Source organism: Salmo salar, chromosome ssa06, assembly GCF_905237065.1.
Source record: "Salmo salar chromosome ssa06, Ssal_v3.1, whole genome shotgun sequence".
Classification (NCBI taxonomy): Eukaryota; Metazoa; Chordata; class Actinopteri; order Salmoniformes; family Salmonidae; genus Salmo; species Salmo salar.
The window spans coordinates 20,857,541-20,878,084 of record NC_059447.1 but is presented as its reverse complement, the minus strand read 5'-3'; the positions used below and the strand labels follow the sequence as shown (position 1 = coordinate 20,878,084).

The following is a 20,544-nucleotide window of genomic DNA, read 5'->3' as shown; positions in this document are numbered from 1 at the left end:
TGAATGAGTAGGTGTGTCCAGACTTTTGACTGGTAGTGTGTGTGTGTGTGTGTGTAGATATCTCACACACACACACACACACACACGTGTTTGTTTCATGAACTAAAATTAAAGATCCCGGAAATGTTCCATACGCACAAAAAGCGTGTTTCTCTTAAATTTTGTGGACAAATTTGTTTACATCCCTGTTAGTGAGCATTTCTCCTTTGCCATGATAATCCATCCACTTGACATGTGTGGCATATCAAGAAACTGATTAAACAGCATGATCACCCCCAAAGCCAATTCTTCCTTTGGCCGTCTCTCCTTTCAGTTCTCTGCTGCCAATGACTGGAACGAACTACAAAAATCTCTGAAACTGGAAACACTTAAAAAAAAAGAGGGACGGAACCTACACTGTTACATATATAGACTTATTTTTCTACTGTATTATTGACTGTATGTTTTTTTTATTCCATGTGTAACTCTGTGTTGTTGTATGTGTCAAACTGCTTGCTTTATCTTGGCCAGGTCGCAATTGTAAATGAGAACTTGTTCTCAACTTGCCTACCTGGTTAAATAAAATAAAATAAAAAAATTACCCAGGTGCACCTTGTGCTGGGTCCAATAAGGCCCCTCTAAAAAGTGCAATTTTGTCACACAACAATGCCACAGATGTCTCAAGTTCAGGGAGCGTGCAATTGGCATGCTGACTGCAGAAATGTCCACCAGAGTTGTTGCCTCCAAAGTCGTTTTAGAGAATTTGTCAGTATGTCCAACCGGCCTCAAAACCGCAGACCACGTGTAACAGCCCAGGACCTCCACACCAGGCGTCTTCATCTGTGGGATCGTCTGAGAACAGCCACATTTAGTAATTTTTAGTCCCACCCTTCAGCTACCATCAACCCCTACCATCTATCTCTGAACATCATCCAGTTTTGATTTATATTTGCCATATATTTTTCAGCTGTGATGTTTCACAAAAGTTCTGAACCGTTCTATTCTCATAGTTTCTACAGATTGTAAATTAAAGAAACATTTTTGTTCAGAGTATTATATTATTTGTGAATTGACTATGACTTTTCAAATCACCCAGCAGTGCTATTTGCAGAGTTGGCTCCAGGTAAATTCTTCAGCCATTCCTGAACCTTCGACCAAAAACAAGCTACATATTTGACAGTACCAAAACAAGTGATCTAATGATTCTCTCTCTTCGCAGCAAAATCTGCAGTGCTGGGATGGTTGTATCACCCATTAATATAACATTTAATTGGTTGCAAGAATTTTGTATAATTTAAATTGAAAAACAAAGTTTTGAATCTGGCGTCGTTTTGCGTATCAGTTCATAAACCATGTGCTGTGGAATCGGTACATCGAAAATCTCTTCTCAACTATCTTGCAATCTATATGGCACAGCTGTCACTTTTTTTTTTTTTGTCCTGAAATGAAACTGGTATACTTTTTATCACAATTTTTTAAACCAATTTTGGTCTTTAATGCAGGGCCGACAGACATGTTCCTTACTTTCTCCCCTTCCAAGTGCTTCTTCCATTTTTGCGGTAATGCTGCAATTAGTTGGTTTTAATTTTAGATTGAGCAGACATGTGTTAGCTGCATGTGTGACAAGTCAACCAGTCCTGTAAATTATAATTTATTTTCAAATTATATATATTTTTTTGATCAATTAGTATATATATTTGAGTTTAACCATAGTATTTGTTGTAATATTTGTTCTGTCTTTTCTGGTGGATTAAACCAATTGCAACCAACTTTCTATGGCTTATTTTAAAAATAGCGATATTTTGTAATCTGTTGTCATCGGGGGGAAAAAGGCCATTCTTGAACATGGGGTGAGCCATTCCTACTAAGCTGCTAGAGAACCCGTTTGAATTTAAGTGTAGTTGTTGTATGATTGAAGCCTTTAGTGAGATTATTTATTATTGAATCGTTTATGCCCTCCAAATTAATATTCATTATAATTTTGTCTGGCTTGCCATTCCAAATAAAATATAATTAACCCATTTGTATAAGAGATTCTCCAAAATTGAAATATTCCAGGCATTTATGTATAAATTCCAGTCGTACTTTATCAAAAGCCTTTTTCAAATTCCGCTGTGAATACCAGGCCTGGTTTCCCAGATATTTTAAAATTTAACTGTCTTTGTTTTGGCGGATGGATGGAGAATTTTAAGCAGTGTTTTGGGATTCCCTAAGGGCTCCAATGTGGCACATCAGATCTCGTTTTCCAGAGCGCTTTGGGAAGTGCGGTCTGTCTTCCTAATGTATGATTGTGCCGAGCAGAGGGGCTGCAGTCTGATTCCGCCTTTGCGGTTGCTAGCGAGCAAGCAATCCTTCTCCCGGGGGCTCAGCAGCCTCGCTCTTATTTGTCTTGCAGTGCTGGCATTCCTGGCTCTGTGCCCAGTGACTATCATCTCGCAAGCCCCCTTCCCCCACCACTCACACACAGCCCCTCGGTCTCATTGAGGGCACGTGCGCGCGTGCACACACACACACACACCACCTCCCCCCTTCCTTGTATGTGTTCTCACATACACCAGAGTGTCTGCATATCAAAAGTAACCTGCACCTCCCCACCCTATCATACCATTACCCTCCTTATTGTACGGTCCTTCCTCTACCCTCTCTCTGATTGCCTATTGTCCGCCTTTGTTCCCAGAAGCAGTCTGGTTTAATAGACATCACCTCTCTAATCCTCTTGTTGTGTTTTAGTGGTTCTCTCCTCCAGCACCATTGTTGTAAGGGGTTTACCTCACCAGCAGCATCCAGCTCAAGGCTGTACGTTTAGCTTATCAATCACTGTCTTCCTGCTCCAAACTGACTGCTGGCTGGCACTGCCTCAATGTCCATGTCAGTCATTCAACCCTCAAAACAACTCATTTGTTCAATGACTCTCATTTAGATACCTTATTTTGGCATTGCTTGGGGATCCATCTCCCTAGACCACCCTCTCTCTCTCTCACACACACACACACACACACACACACACACACTGGGGCTGCACAATTAATCAGATTCACATTGAAATCGCAATATTGGTAAGATCCATGTCACGTGATATTTTGAAAGGCATCTCAGCCCAGTGTAACGGACGTTTTTAAAGTTAGTTTTCCTCTTGCAGCGGCTTCCCCCACACACCACGCACTGCCCCGTCACGCAAGCAGCACCGTTCCTCCTCCTCGCTGGTAGTTACTATATGTTTGCATGCTGTTCTGTTGGGTCAAATGCAGTCAACCGATTGTTCCAAACAAGAATGATGCTGCTTTCAACTTTCCTTCTTAATATAAGTCATTCTCTTTCGATGATTCCAACAGTTCATCCAAGTGATTTGATCTTTGTTCCACGTCAAATTGCAATCGTAATATTTGGTTAAAAAAACGAAAGTCCTTGTTTCACAGTCCTTTTACCAGAGTCGTCTTCTTACACAAGGACCAACTGATCCCGAACAGAAATGATTCTGGACAGTTTCCAGTATGTGTAGCCTAGGTCTATGTTCTCCGGTTCAGCCTGTGCCTAGACAGACAGCAGTTTAGATCAGCTGGGCCATCACTCCATTCCTCTGATACTGTGTGACACTAGCACAGTGCATCAATGTTGAATGGAGACCGTGGCTATATTTAGCCAGCAGCTGTAGCTAGGCTTTATAGCTGGGCTGTGGACCCCACAAAAATAAATATTTATGGATGTAATGGGTTAGCCGTGGTATGGAAGCACATCGGAGTTCTGAGGCAAATTTCCATCCACATAATCTCAGGTCTTCAACCTTAAAAACAGCCAGACGATAGGAGTTGCCTATTAATAGCTCTGTTCTTTCCTACTGCTGCTCTTTGGAACCAAATAGAGGCCAACATGGAGAACGCTGCAGCGGCTTATGGCTAGTCAACAGTTTCACTTAACACATGGAGCACTCAGCTCTGTTCCAAGCTAGTCTGTGGCCCATACTGTGAGGTAATTCCCGGTGAAGTGTTAAGAGGACCAAAACCAAGATTAGCCCCCGAGATTGCCTGATTAGCCTGTCGGCTGGCCAATCAGTGTATGGCTACGTGGATATGTGAGATACGGCGTGTTTTGTGTGTGATTTCTTTGAGACATTCGCCAGCCTACACACATTACTATTATCAGGTCAGTTGTTTTAGCTTAGTTGTTAATTGTCTGCGTGAGCAACTGAGCCTCCTTCTGTTGTATTGAAGTCTGTGGTAGACTTTCCTTATTGTGCTTCAGCCTGCTTCTTTGCCTTCTGTTTATATTGTATCCTAATGGAAGAAGGGGAGCAGACTGTTGGTTATGGTAGTTGTGTTTTTATAGGTTAGTCATGTTTCTCAAACCTTTTCCCCCAGACATGTTGAATTCCAACAAAAACACACCTGATTTGGGCTCCCGAGTGGGGCGGTGGTCTAAGGCACTGCATCTCAGTGCTAGACGTGTCACTACAGACCCTGGTTCGATTCCAGGCTGTATCACAACTGGCCGTGAGTGGGAGTCCCATAGGGCGGCGCACAATTGGCCCAGCGTCATCCGGGGTAGGCCGTCATTGTAAATAAGAATTTGTTCTTCATTTACTTGCCTAGTTTAAATAAAAAATTAAACTAATCAAATTTGGTATTTCTAGAGACACTGTCAACCCTGATGCCCCGAAGACCGGTGACTAATATGCAGTGCACTGTGCAGTGGTCTAAAAACCTAACTGACTCTGGATCAGTGCTTATTAAGGGCCAACATCCACCACCACCTCTCCACCTGGCTGCACACTCATCAGGCCTCGGGAGCTCTTGTTGCCAGGCGATGGCACGGCATTGCAGCACATGCTTGGCTTGTATTTTTAGGTGCAATTTCTCATCTCCGGTTCAAGGAAACCGGATTCCAATTTATGTATTTTTCCATGCAGTTATAATTCTCCCATCTCTGTCCTTAAATGCCAGAGCTTTTTAAGTCAAAATAGAAAGACCTAGGCTTATTAAGGCTAAATATAGGATCGGGATGCATCCCAAATGGTACCCTATTCCCTAATATAGTGCTCTGGTCAAAAGTAGTGGACAATGTTGAGAATAGGGTGCCATTTGGGACGCTGAATACCCAACTCTCCTCTGGAACAGCTTGCTGCTCGTAAAAGGATGTGGAAATGTCAGGTCATATAAAAAAAAAATCTGGGTTGTCTTGGAGGTGGTGGTAGGTACTGGCTGGATGTCTGGTGATTGAAGAATGGGGCCTCATATCAAGGGTTTCAGTAACACTAAGAGGACCACAGCTCTGGCCTCCACCAGCACCACAATGCCTCCAAATAGTTTCCAGACCACACAAGTCATCCACACAAGCCAGCCTGAGCCAATACAACCCAAGCCACACACACACGCATGTCAATCTGTTAATGGTGTTTCTATTGTCTGTACATAACTCTCTACTTCAGAATGGAATTCATGGGATGGGGAGATTCCAAGTGTTCACATGCAGACAGTCCTCACCTCGCTAGCGACCGCGTTGTAAAACATGTCTGTCTTTTGATCCTCTGTTACAGCCGAGAGAAGAAGCAGGGAACACGAGACCAGAACCATTTGATGGAAGAAAAGAAAAAGAGGAGGCAAGAAGAAAAGAAAAAGAAGGAAGCTGCTCAGAAAAAGGTGTGACATCATATGGTTTTTGTTGTTTGGACACACTTCTATCATACTACCTCATACAAGCACCAACCCCTGTTTTTATCGTACTACCTCATACAAGCACCAACTAGAGGTCGACCGATTAATCGGAATGGCCGATTTCAAGTTTTCATAACAATCGGTAATCTGCATTTTTGGACACCGATTATGGCCGATTACATTGCACTCCACGAGGAGACTGTGTGGCAGGCCGACTACCTGTTATGCGAGTGCAGCACAGAGCCAAGGTAAGGTGCTAGCTAGCATTAAAGTTATCTTATAAAAACAATCAATCTTAACTAGTGATTATGTTAACTACACATGGTTGATGATATTACAAGTTTATCTAGCTTGTCCTGCATTGCATATAATCAATGCGGTTCCTGTTAATTTATCATTGAGACAGCCTACTTTGCCAAACAGGTGATGATTTAACAAGCGCATTTGCGAAAGAAGCACTGTCATTGCACCAATGTGTACCTAACCATAAACATCAATGCCTTTTTCTTAACCTCACCAGGGGGTGTGGGACGCTAGCGTGCAGAGTGCCAAATTCAAACAACAGACATCTCATAATTAAAATTCCTCAAACATACAAGTATTTTACACCATTTTAAAGATAAATTTGTTGTTAATCCCACCACAGTGTCCGATTTCAAAAAGGCTTTACAGCGAAAGCACACCAAACGATTATGTTAGGTCAGCGCCTAGTCACAGAAAAACACAGCCATTTTTCCAGCCAAAGAGGAGTCACAAAAAGCAGAAATTGAGAAAATTAATCACCTACCTTTGATCTTCATCAGATGACACTCATAGGACTTCATGTTACACAATACATGTATGTTTTGTTTGATAAAGTTCATATTTATTTCCAAAATCTCAGTTTACATTGGCGCGTTATATTCAGTAATGTTTTGCTTCCAAAACCGCCGGTGAGAGCCACATCAATTTACAGAAATACTCATCATAAATGTTCATGAAAATACAAGTGTTATGCATGGAACTTTAGATAAACTTCTCCTTAATGCAACCGCTGTGTCAGATTTCAAAAAAGCTTTACCGAAAAAGCAATCTGAGTACGGCGCTCAGACACAAAAACAAGCCATACATATATCCGCCATGTTGGAGTCAACAGAAGTCAGAAATAGCATTATAAATATTCACTTACCGTTGATCTTCATCAGAATGCACTCCCAGGAATCCCAGTTCCACAATAAATGTTTGTTTTGTAAGGTAAAGTCCATTCTTTATGTCCAAATACCTCCTTTTTGTTCGCGCCTTCAGTTCACAAATCCAAATTCACGACACGCAGGCCGGACGAAAACTCAAATTCCATTACAGTTCGTAGAAACATGTCAAACGATGTATAGAACCAATCTTTAGGATGTTTTTATCATAAATCTTCAGAAAGATTTCAACCGGAGAATTCCTTTGTCTTTAGAAATGCAATGGAACTCAGCTACCTCTCACGGGTGCGCGCATGGCTGAAGCTCATGTCCATCTGGCAGACCTCTCACTCAATCGGCTCTTATTCTCCCCCACTTCACAGTAGGAGCCTCAAACAAGGTTCTAAAAACTGTTGACATCTAGTGGAAGCCTTAGGAAATGCAATATGACCCCACAGAGACTGTATATTGGATAGGCCAAAACTTGAAAAACTACAAACCTCAGATTTCCCACTTCCTGTTTGGATTTTTTCTCTGGTTTTTGCCTGCCATATGAGTTCTGTTATACTCACAGACATCATTCAAACAGTTTTAGAAACTTCAGTGTTTTCTATCCAAATCTACTAATAATATGCATATCTTAGCTTCTGGGCCTGAGTAGCAGGCAGTTTACTCTGGGCACCTTATTCATCCAAGCTACTCAATACTGCCACCCAGCCATAATAAGTTAAAGATAAACTTCTTGTTAATCCAACCACGGTGTCAGATTTCAAAAAGGCTTTACGGCGAAAGCAAACCATGCGATTATCTGAGAACAGCACCCAGCAGACAAATCATTACAAACAGTAACAAGCCAAGTAGAGGAGTTACACAAGTCAGAAATAGTGATAAAATTAATCACTTACCTTTGATCTTCATGTTTGCACTCACAAGACTCCCATTTACTCAATAAATGTTCGTTTTGTTCGATAAAGTCCATGTTTATATTCTAAAACCTCAGTTTTTTTTGTTCAATAATCCACTGTCTCAAACAACATCCGGTGACATTGCAGAGCGTGAAACTCAACAAAACAGAAATTCTCATAATAAACATACATAAAAGATACAAATGTTATACACCAGCTTAAAGATAAACGTCTTGTTAATCCAACCGCTGTGTCAGATTTCAAAAAGGCTTTACGGCGAAAGCAAACCATGCAATTATCTGAGAACAGCGCTCAGCAGACAAATCATTACGAACAGTTAGTAGCCAAGAAGAGGAGTAACAAAAGTCAGAAATAGCGATAAAATGTATCACTTACCTTTGATCTTCATATGGTTGCACTCCGAAGACTCCATGTTACACAAATGTTTTAGTTTGATAATGTCCCTCTTTATGTCCAAAAACCTCAGTTTTGTTGGTGCGTTTTGTTCAGCAATCCATTGGAACAAAGCGCGGTCACAACAGACAGACAAAATCTAAAAAGTACAATAAAAGTTCATAGAAACATATCAAACGATGTTTAAAATCAATCCTCAGGTTGTTTTTGTCATAAATAATCGATATTTCAACTGGAAAAAAGCTTCGTCAATAGAAAAGGAGAAGCAAGAAAGGCACGCTCCCGATCACACGCTGGACTCATGTCTGGAAATTTCAACTGTCCACTCATTGAAAGTGCTATATCTTCTTCATTTTTTTGAGTAAAAGCCTGAAACAATGCCTCAAGACTGGCCACATGTAGAAGAAGCCATAGAGATCGTGAACTGGGTCCTAAGTCTTTGTATGCTGGATAGGCTTTCAATGGAAAAACAGGCTTTCAAAATAATAGTACTTCCTGGATGGATTTTCCTGAGGTTTTTGCCTGCCATATCAGTTCTGTTATACTCAGACATTATTTTAACAGTTTTGGAAACTTTAGAGTGTTTTCTATCCAAATCTACCAATTATATGTATATCCTAGCTTCTGGGCCTGAGTAGCAGGCTGTTTACTATGGGCACGCTTTTCATCCAAAATTCCGAATGCTGCCCCCTACCCTAGTGAAGTTAAAATCAATACAAGTATATATTTTTAAACCTACATATTTAGTTAATATTGCCTGCTAACATGAATTTATTTTAACTGGGGAAATTGTGTCACTTCTCTTGTGTTCTGTGCAAGCAGAGTCAGGGTATATGCAGCAGTTTGGGCCGCCTGGCTCGTTGTGAACTGTGTGAAGACCATTTCTTCCTAACAAAGACCGTAATTAATTTGCCAGAATTGTACATAATTATGAGATAACATTGAAGGTTGTGCAATGTAACAGCAATATTTAGACTTAGGGTTGCCACCCGTTAGATAAAATACGGAACGGTTCCTTATTTCACTGAAAGAATAAACGTTTTTTTTTCTCTAAATTATAGTTTCCGGATTTGACCATATTAATGACCTAAGGCTCGTATTTCTATGTGTTATTATATTATAATTAAGTCTATAATTTGATAGAGCAGTCTGTCTGAGCGGTGGTATGCAGCAGCAGGCTCGTAAACATTCATTCAAACAGTACTTTCCTGCATTTGCCAGTAGCTCTTCGCTGTGCTTCAAGCATTGCGCTGTTTGACTTCAAGTCTATCAACTCCCGAGATTAGGCTGGCAATACTAAAGTACCTATTAGAACGTCAAATAGTCAAAGGTATATGAAATACAAATGGTATAGAGAGAAATAGGCCCTAATAACTACAACCTAAAACTTCTTACCTAGGAATATTGAAGACTCATGTTAAAAGGAACCACCAGCTTTCATATGTTCTGAGCAAGGAACTTAAACGTTAGCTTTTTTACATGGCACATATTGCACTTTTACTTTCTTCTTCAACACTTTGTTTTTGCATTATTTAAACATATTTCATTATTTATTTGAGACTAAATGTATTGTATTATATTAAGTTAAAATAAGTGTTCATTCAGTATTGTTGTAATTGTCATTATTACATATATATATATATATATTTATATTTAAAAATCGGGCGATTTTAATCGGTACCGACTTTTTTTGGTCCTCCAATAATCGTTATCGGTATCGGCGTTGAAAACCATAATCGGTCGACCTCTAGCACCAACCCCTGTTTTTTTTTTATTGTACTACCTCATACAAGCACCAACCCCTGTTTTTAATGGTGTAGCTTTACACAAAGCAAGATGATGATATCAGCCTCTACCCTGTGCCCTGCTCTCTTCCTCTCCTCTTTCACCCTCCCTCGCTCCCTCTCTCCCTCTGCTCTGAACCGTGTCAGTAAGTGATCCCTTTCCACTCCGTTGGCTAAACAGGCTAACGTGTCATGCTGCTTCTCTTTATCACATGCAGCCTCCTGTGAGGCTGAGGAAAGCAGAGCTGAAGGGGGGAGCTGGCTAGCGTGTGTGTGTGTTCCTGCATACACGCCACTGTACCTGTGTTTGTGTGTGTGTGGGTGTTGTCTGCCTCTTATTTCACTTTCTGGCTAACTAAACCACATGACCCACCAGGCAATAGCCCCTAAGCTCAGCCGGTGGAGGGATGAACATAAAACATGTAGCATTATAATAGGCTAATAAGAACATTCCCCTGAACATTCTGTGCCAATGGAATGGGCTGGCTTCAGTCAGAGCAAGGCTGAAGTGCAGGCAGCCAACCCAGTAGCATGCTAACGCTAGCAGGCTAATTCCGAGAGAGGAGACCTATTGATTGTGTGTTGCTTTAAAGATTGACATAAAACACATACTTCAGTTAGGACTCCTTTCTTTATTATGTGTATTTGACAGGGACAATAGGCCTACATATCAACATTTCAATAAATGTGGCAGTTTTATCCAGCCAGCTCATTTTCATCTGTAGTCCCTTGTACTTGTGTTTTTTGCGTGAACTCTTTAAAAAAAAAATAATAATCTGTTTCTAATATGTTCTTCCTCTTTCTTTCCAGGTCACTGAACAGAAAACCAAAGGTGCGTTGTTTTCATCTTTTCCAACATTCTGCAACCACTCCTACCTCCTATTACCTTAGACTGACTTACTGATTGAAAAGAGAGGGGGATGGAGGGAGAACGACAGTCGGAGCAACAGAGAAAGTGAGAGTATGCACAGTGTGTGCTTAGCTGGCAGGGTTTTGAAGTGAATTGAACCCAGAGCACTGTAGATAGAACACATCCTCTCACTTCCCTCTGTGCCAAAGCTCTTAATGAGCGAGAGAGGAGGACTGGAGAGAGGGAGAGGACCTGTTATGTGGTGTGACTGGCCAGATGGGGCCGGGAGGGGCTTATGTTTTGAGGGATAGTCGCTAGGAAAGCTCATTAGGGCATCTGTTAATGGTCCTGTAACGGCCATCTAGCACTTAACAGGAGGTTGGGGAAGTGGGGGGTTTAAAGGTCAAGATGAGGAAGGGACATCTTAGTGTAATAACCCTACAGGGTATAGTAGGCTGCTGGACTGTATCTACTGGAGCCTGTCTGTGCTGCTGAGCTGCAATAATGAGCAGTAATCTGGGTTAGTTAGCTTTGTTAGTCTGTTTCCATCCAGTTAGCTTTGTTAGCCTGTTTCCATCCAGTTAGCAGTAATCTGGGTTAGTTTTCTTGGTTAGCATGTTTCCACCAAGCCATTTTGTATGGCTGAAAAGTCCCCTGAAAGCTGGCTGGTGTTGACTGTTGAGGAGAGCAGGGTTAGTGTGAAGGTGCATGATAGGGGTAACAACAGGCAGGGAGAGGCCACCAGTGTAATACTGCACTTTTCTACTGTGGTTGAAATGGGGAGGCCCAACCTGGGTCTGATGGAGGGAGGAGGCGAATATATATGGGGGTGGATGGAGGAATAGAGAGATTGGGGTGAAAAAGGCAGAAGGAAATTCACCTGGCTTGTCACAAACATATTTCCTTCTCAGGAATGACAAAAGTGAAAGAAAGGGTCTGAAGGAAACAGACTGCAGGAACAAAGTACATGAAAGAAACAGAAAGAGTAGTGTGAGAAAGTGAGCGAGAACACACTCGTTTCCTGTCTACAGTTTACACATACAGTAAGCAGTGCGCATCTAGATCAACATAAAAGGCACATGTGTGCACACACGGCTAAGGCATACAGTACATTCATATAAATAAGTTCCCTCTGCCTCACCAACCTCCACTGGGACTGTATGTAGTATAGGCACTCATACAAACACAATTATATCAATGCATAGCTCTTTTTGGGGGAGAACCCTGGCATTGTGACCATATCTTGGGTTTAAACGCTTTAAAGTGGGCATTGGAATTATTCCTGGTTTTGAAACTTGGCATATTTTCGGGAAAATAGGAATCCCTACCCTGGAGTGTGTGTGTGAGAGAGAGAGAGACTAAAGTAAACAGGCATCTATCACTATGTGATGCCTAATGATAGCTCTCATATACAGCCACTGTCCTATCTCTGTCATTTGTATAATTCACATCACATATGTGATTTGCGAGCTATTCTGCTCCACTGTTGGGGCAAGTAACATAAGCATTTAGCTGCACCTGCTAATCTTGGTACGCGACCAATAAACGTTGATCTGATACAGCTACATACCAGAGGAGGCTGGTGGGAGGAGCTATAGGAGGACGGGCTTATTGTAATGGTTGGAATGGTTAGTTTCTACCACCACTACCATTTACAACACAGCCGTGCCTTAGTTTCTACCACCACTACTATTTACAACACAGCCGTGCCTTAGTTTCTACCACCACTACTATTTACAACACAGCCGTGCCTTAGTTTCTACCACCACTACCATCTAGTGTTAAAACACAGCCGTGCCTAAATCTCTCCTGTCTATGGCAGGTAGCATGCCCCACCCCATCAGACACCAGTCCTCCCTGTCTACTGGACCATCACCCATGTGGAGGCATGTTCTCCCTGGCGCTGCACGATGAGGGGATATTGTAACATAGGGATACATATCCGGTAACTCTGTTAGCATGGAGAGGTCTGCGGTAGTCCTTGAAGGATGGATGGATTAAGGAGGAGTAGGAGGGAGCATACACACAGCATCCATTCCAGACGGAGCTGCAGCCACCACATTTACATAGCGCCATAAGATCACATTGTTATTCCAAATCTGCGGCGACACAACGCTGTCATTTCATAAGATTAATTTGCCGTTTCACATTGACTTAATTACACACAGCGCTTTGTGTCGTAGCAGAGCCATAAATTGCAGTGTATTCTGGAGGGAATTTATTAATTCCTCGCGCTGCTGTCGCTGTGATGTTGTCTCTTTAGCGGCTAAACGCTATGAGAATGAATACAGTGGAGGTGGATATTAGCCAATCACTGAACAGAGGCAAGGGAGGCATTCATTCAGTTTATGCTGTATTGTCTAGGAGTATGTTAAGGTTAGAGCTGATATGTCTTGTTGGGATTGTATATAGCAGAGGAGGCTGGTGGGAGGAGCTGTAGGAGGACGGGCTCATTGTAATGGCTGGAATGGAATAATGGAACGCTATCAAACATGGAAACCACGTGTTTGACTCATTCCATTTATTCCATTCCAACCATTACAATAAGCCCGTCCTCCTATAGCTCCTCCCACCAGCCTCCTCTGGTATGTAGCTGTATCAGACCAAAGTTTATTGGTCGCGTACCAAGATTAGCAGGCGCAGCTAAATGCTTATGTTACTAGCCCCAACAGTGGAGCAGAATGGCTCGCAAATCACATATGTGATGTGAATTATACAAATGACTGAGATAGGACAGTGTCACACACACACACACACTCCAGGGTAGGGATTTATATTTTCCTAAAAATATACCAAGTTTCAATACCAGGAATAATTCCAGTGCCCACTTTAAAGCGTTTAAAACCAAGATATGGTCACAATGCCAGGGTTCTCCCGCAAAAAGAGGGGCGCTGTGCCACCTTGCCGGCTTGGCTGCGCCACTATGTAAAGAATTCAGCGCAAATGAAACTGATTTATTAATGATAGTTACTCGATCTTTGATCGCCGTGACATTGTTGTGAATTGCGGAACAAGTTGTTCATAAATTCTGACCATTATCATGCTCCTCAGTTATTTCAGCGCATTTCAGCACATCTTGACACACAGCACACCTGGAGAATAGCGGTCCAATCATACAGACATTGTAACGGCAGTCAAACAAGTAAAATTACCAACGTTGCTAAGCTTGCTAGATAACTTCCTTCAACGAATGACAGAATATCTCCTATATTTGGCTAATTGGAGTTGCTGATTATACAGACAGCAGATCAGCTCATCAGTAACTGGGAGATGAAGAGTGGAAATAACTTGATATTTAATCTATTTTAACGGGGACCAACTCTGTTTAAAACATATCCGTATCTACGTTTGTTGATTCTCTACAGACGCTCTCATATGGGCAGCAAGTACGAGACAGCGCAGAGGAAATGCTGCGCAGCACATCTTCACATGCATCGGCCAGAGACGAGATTTGATCCTGTAACCTAATGGATTACAGAATGAAGTTAGGAATTTTCATGCTAGACAGGAGTTAGGATTTTAGGTTTCAGTGGGATTGGGACTGGATAGGAAAATAGGCTAGGCTCTAGGACAGGAGAAGATATCATTTTCTCTCATGCCTCTCTGAATTGGTAACAGACTTAATTTCTGTGACATAGATACCTATTTAGTGAATTGTGCATAGGCCTGTGAAATGTGTGACTGTCGAAATGACAGCGCAAAGAGGCCCATGTTATTTTGTAGGCCTACTGTAGCCTGCTGTAGAGGTTTCCTGTAGGGTTTATTAACTGTGTGCGGGCAGTGTGTGCTTTGAATTCATGGTGACTGTGTGTGAAGTAAATCCACTAGGCTAGTGGCTTTCAGGCGACAACCTGTTTGGATAATGTGCTGTTATATGTTGTGCTAACCTGCTGCTGCGCATGTTGTGTATTTTGGGGAATTGCATTAATGCAACGTTGGGGGGGAAATGTTGTAGGCTAATTTCCCGGGTCTTGTCATTTTATTTTGGGGGGAAATGTGACAGTCCCGGGATCCAGTTATTCATGTTAATACCTACTCCTGGGTTGTCAAAGCCGACACTTCCAGCGACCACTCCATAACCCACACTACCTTCAGGAAGACATGAATCTATAGCGGTGTACGTTGAGGTGAGCAGGCTGGGTGTAAGGCTTGCGCTGGCTGCTGAGGGAGTTGTGGTGGGATGATGTATGGGGTGGACAGGCAGGGTTGAGTGGGCAGGTAAAGTAGCAGTGGAGTGTAGGAAACTGGGCAATCAGGTAGAGGAGTTGGACTTAATGGGTTACTGGAATAGGGGACGCAGTGGGCCAGTTGGCTCTCTCTCCTTAGGTCAGTTGCATAACATTGACACTTTATCTCACACACACTCCTACGTGTGTGTGTGTGTGTGACTGAGAGTTCCACCTCTGAACAGGTCTCTCTCCCAGCCACCAGCTGCAGCTACTCCCCAGTACATTCCACCAATGTTTTATGATAGGGAAATGGTGTGTGTGAAAAAAGTATCCTGTCCTGCTAACCTGAACCAGCTCCAGTCCTTGTGCCCTCATCCTGTCTGTCTGGCCTCCATCTTGGGTGCACACTAACACTCAAATCCTTAAAGCTGCAATATGTAACGTTTTGGGCGACCCGACCAAATTTACATAGAAATGTGTGTTATAGATCAGTCATTCTCATTTAAATCAAGTCTAAGAAGCGGTATACTGTATCTGTTCTATGTGTGCTATTTCTATGGTTCCCGTTCTTAAGTTTCATTTTTGCATATTTTACTTTTGGTTCTGTACACCAGCTGAAAATACAATTTTGGGTTATGGAAAATATATTTCATAGCGGTTGAAATGGTACAATGATTCTCTACATTATACTTGCTTGTTTTGTCACAAACTGAAATTAGGCAAACTATTAGAATTTTAGCAACCAGGAAATGGTGGGGTGATATCTGCATAGTGCATCTTTAAAATGTTTTAAATTGTTGAGTATATTGTTGAGTAAAGTATATTGCCATTTCAATATACAGTAGCCAGACCAAAGTGTTAAACACAGTTGAGTCCTCCTGCCTTTCAGACCTCTATAAGTTATCAGGAGACCTGGGAGAGAGCTGTTCCTCTAAACTACAGTCCTCCTGCCTCTCAGACCTCTGAGGGATCAGGAGACCTGGGAGAGAGCTGTTCCTCTAAACTACAGTCCTCCTGCCTCTCAGACCTCTGAGGGATCAGGAGACCTGGGAGAGAGCTGTTCCTCTAAACTACAGTCCTCCTGCCTCTCAGACCTCTGAGGGATCAGGAGACCTGGGAGAGAGCTGTTCCTTGAAATTACAGCCCCATATTTAATCAGGATTAATTAAGCCCTATCATCTCCACCTCCCCTCTGAGACCCTCTGCTCAGTATGGCAGCTCAGCTCAACAAGCTGAGGGGGAGACAGACGAGCCCCTCAGAGAGACACACTCCACACACAAACATGGATGGATACATGCATGTAAATACACACACAATCTCGTTCTTATATGATTGTTACATTAACCTCAGTCTCATCTGATCTTATTTTCAGATCAGTATCTATATACAGTATTCTTCTGTGATTAATCAACTAGCTGATCTGTTAGGCCTGATATCTATATGACTGAAGTTACCTGTAAGCAACAGATGTTTTTTTTGTTGCCAACATTGACTGTCATTCATTGGTCTGCATTGTGAAGCTATTCAATAATGTATTCAGCTCTATTGCACGCCGCCATCTTGGTAAGGCCATGACACATCCCATCCTTTTCATGACTGCGTTCTATTTTTACATCCATAGCTTCCCTGAACCCAATATACCACAGTATTAAAGTCAACACTTGTAGTGACTTGCTTTCCAAGACCCGCCACTGCTGTGAAATGGAGCTGAACACTTTTCCTCCTGAACGCAGCCCATTTATAACAGAGAAGACCTAGTAATTAATCTCTCCGATCGACTCTTGTTTCCCCCCAAACATTGGGCAATAGTAGCCTGTTTAGAGCAGTGTGAGCTGTTGTCGAGGCCCCGGGTATGAAAGCTCTCCATTCAGTTCCTCTCTCTGGCCGATTTAAAGACGTAAGCTATGGAAAAGCCTATAATTGTGTGTGTGGCCCGATTTGATGAGTGGGGAGCAGTCTGCATGGTGCGAACACACACAGACACTGAGACAGACAGATTAAGGGCACCTCAAACTTCAGACATTTGGCCTCCTTTTTTTACTTGTGTGGCTACGAGCCAAATAGCTTTGCACTTCTGTCATCTGATGAAGGTGAAGCTACTTTCTGCTGAATGTGTTGCACTGTCTTTTCTGTGAAGGAAAACTATAGTTGCACCCCCGATCACTATTGAAGCAAAAAACACTGACTTTGAAAATACAACGCAGGTGAAATGGTTTGAAACACAGAATGTTTATTTATATTTTTTTGATTGTGTTTTGAAAATGCAGATTTTTGAACTCTAACGTGACCCCTGGTGTGTGTGTGTGTGGGATCGTCAGAAAATTAAGGGCTCTTTTCAAGTCCTTTGCGTGAGGCTGTCCGATCTCAGGGCCGTAGTTTGATGTGAATCTTTGATGAACTGGGAATCCACACAACGCTCTCCAGCTGAGGACTGTGTATCCAAACTGGCTCAAACTTTTTTCCATCTCTTTCTTTCACTGTATTCATCACACCTCATGGATTCTGTTTTTAGAGGAAGAGTAGTGCTCTAATTGTAAGTGGATTAGAGGGAGGGCTGGATTCAGAGAGACACAGACAGACACGGGGGTGGTGGGACTGTGACGCACACTATTCTCTGCACCATGTTGTGATTGGTGTAGCCAGAGAACAGACCGCTAGCCCCACCTCTTCGCTCCCTCCATCCGTCCCCAGTACTTCTAGAAGCCTCTACGTCAGAGAGACCGCCATCACTCTAATACTGTTCTATTTAAAGGCGGGATGTAGAATACTCCGTTTTAACAGGAAAATCCCCTCTGAATCAGCAGCAGGGAGAATTAGCCAGCGTAATTTATATGCCTTCCATCTGCTTGGCCTAATGTAGCCATCTTTGGCTATAAACAATGAGGAATGGATGAATGAGGAGGGAGGGGTAGGGAGGAGAGGTAGAGAGCGAGAAGTCTGATGCGAGGCGAGCTCCAGCTCGAGCTTTCCTGCCTAGTTCCTATGCTGCAGGCAGGCTGAGGTAGAGCTGGAGCTGGTCAGGGGGCTGGTGGCAACAGCTGTAGCCCACAATGAGGCTCTGCTGCTGGGGCAGAGGGAGAACCAGGGGGGAAATCAAATAAATAAATCAAATCAAATGTTATTAGTCACATGCGTCGAATACAACAGGTGTAGACCTTACAGTGAAATGCTCTCTTACGAGCCTCGAACCAACAATGCAGCACAAATATGAATAAGAAATAAAAGTAAAAAGTAATGAAAGAGCAGCAGTAAAATAATAATAGCATGACTATATACGGGGGTACCGGTACAGAGTCAATGTGCGGGGGCACCGGTTAGTTGAGGTAATATGTACATGTAGGTAGAGTTATTAAAGTAACAATGCATAGATAACTACAGAGAGTAGCAACGGTACAAAGAGGGGAGGAGCAATGCAAATAGTTTGTGAAGCCATTTGATTAGATGTTCAGGAGTCTTATGGCTTGGGGGTAGAAGCCTCTTGGACCGAGACTTGGCGCTCCGTTACCGCTTGCCGTGCGGTAGCAGAGAGAACAGTCTATGCCTAGGGTGGCTGGAGTCTTTGACAATTTTTAGGGCCTTCCTCTGACACAGCCTGGATGGCAGGAAGCTTGGTCCCAGTGATGTACTGGGCCGTACACACTACCCTCTGTAGTGTCTTGCTGTAGGAGGCCGAGCAGTTGCCATACCAGGCAGTGATGCAACCAGTCAGGATGGTGCAGATGTAGAACCTTTTGCGGATCTGAGGACCCATGCCAAATCTTTTCAGTCTCCTGAAGGGGAATAGGTTTTGTCACGACTGTCTTGGTGTGCTTGGACCATGTTAGTTTGTTGGTAAAGTGTACACCAAGGAACTTGAAGCTCTCAACCTGCTCCATTACAGCCCCGTCAATGAGAATGGGGGCATGCTCGGTCCTCTTTTTCCTTTAGTCCACAATCATCTCCTTTTGTCTTGATCATGTTGAGGGAGAGGTTGTTGTCCTGGCCACACATGGCCAGGTCTCTGACCTTCTCCCTATAGGCTGTCTCATCGTTGTTGGTGATCAGGCCTACCACTGTTGTCATCGGAAAACTTAATGATGGTGTTGGAGTCGTGCCTGGCCGTGCAGTCATGAGTGAACAGGGAGTACAGGAGTGGACTGAGCACGCACCCCTGAGGGGCCCCTGTGTTGAGTATCAGCATGGCGGATGTGTTGCTACCTGCCCTTACCACCTGGGGGCGGCCCGTCAGCAAGTCCAGGATCCAGTTGCAGAGGGATGTGTTTAGTCCCCGGCTCCTTAGCTTATTGATGAGCTTTGAGGGCACTATGGTGTTGAACGCTGAGCTGTAGTCAATGAACAGCATTCTCACATAGGTGTTCCTTTTGTCCAGGGGGGGAAAGGGCAGTGTTGAGTGCAATAGAGATTGCATCTTCTGTGGATCTGTTAGGGTGGTATGCGAATTGGCGTCGTTCTAGGGTTTCTGGGATACTGGTGTTGATGTGAGCCATGTCCAGCCTTTCGAAGCACTTCATGGCTACAGACATGAGTGCTACGGGTTGGTAGTCCTTTAGGCAGGTTACCTTAGTCCCTGTGCCCAAGAACACTATGGTGGTCTGCTTGAAACATGTTGATATTACAGACTCAGACAGGGAGACATTGAAAATGTAATTGAAGACACTTGCCAGTTGGTCAGTGCATGCTCGCAGTAAACATCCTGGTAATCCGTTTGGCTAAGCGGCCTTGTGAATGTTGACCTGTTTAAAGGTCTTACTCACATCGACTGCGGAGAGCGGGATCACACAGTCTTCCGGAACAGCTGGTGCTCTCATCCATGTTTCAGTGTTATTTGCCTCGAAGCAAGCATAGAAGTAATTTGGCTCATCTGGTAGGCTTGTCTAAATGGGCAGCGCTCAGCTGTGCTTCGATTTCTTATAAGCCTCCGTGGTTAGGGTCCCGCTCCTTGAAAGCGGCAGCTCTAGCCTTTAGCTCAGGGAGGATGTTGCCTGTAATCCATGGCTTCTGGTTGGGGTATGTACGTACGGTCACTGTGGGGACGACGTCATCGATGCACTTATTGATGAAGCCAATGACTGATGTGGTGTACTCCTCAATGCCATCGGAGGAATCCAGGAACATATTCCAGTCTGTGCTAGCAAAACAGTCCTGTAGCTTAGGATCTGCTTTGTCTGACCACTTTTTTATTTTTTTATTGATCGAGTCGCTGGTGCTCCCTGCTTTAATTTCTGCTTGTAAGCTGGATTCAAGAGGATAGAATTATGGTCAGATTTTCCAAATGGAGGGCGAGGGAGAGCTTTGTATGCGTCTCTGTGTGTGGAGTAAAGGTGGTCCAGAGAGTATGTATTTTATTGAATTTTTTTATTTATTTTTTTCCTCTGGTTGCACATTTTAACATGCTGATAGAAATGAGGTAACTTATTTAAGTTTCCCTGCATTAAAGTCCACGGCCACTAGGAGCGCCTTCTCTGGGTGAGCGTTTTCCTGTTTGCTTTTGGCGGAATACACCTCATTGAGTGCGGTCTTAGTGCCAGCCTCAGTCTGTGGTGGTATGTAGATAGCTATGAAAAATACAGATGAAAACTCTCTAGATAGATGGTGTGCTCTACAGCTTATCATGAGATACTCTACCTC

General features: G+C 43.1%; 1 protein-coding gene across 8 annotated transcripts in view; it reads left to right on the top strand.

The window, feature by feature from the left end:
- The window catches only part of LOC106601827 (trinucleotide repeat-containing gene 6C protein), a 103,402-nt gene that overhangs the window by 30,753 nt on the left and 52,105 nt on the right, over positions 1-20,544 (top strand). For all 8 annotated transcript variants that reach the window (XM_045719938.1, XM_045719937.1, XM_045719943.1 and 5 more), the window contains exons 2-3: positions 5,510-5,612; positions 10,707-10,728. In XM_045719938.1, the coding sequence (XP_045575894.1) occupies positions 5,550-5,612; positions 10,707-10,728 (85 nt within the window). In that variant the 5' untranslated portion in view covers positions 5,510-5,549. The remainder of the gene's footprint in view (positions 1-5,509; positions 5,613-10,706; positions 10,729-20,544) is intronic.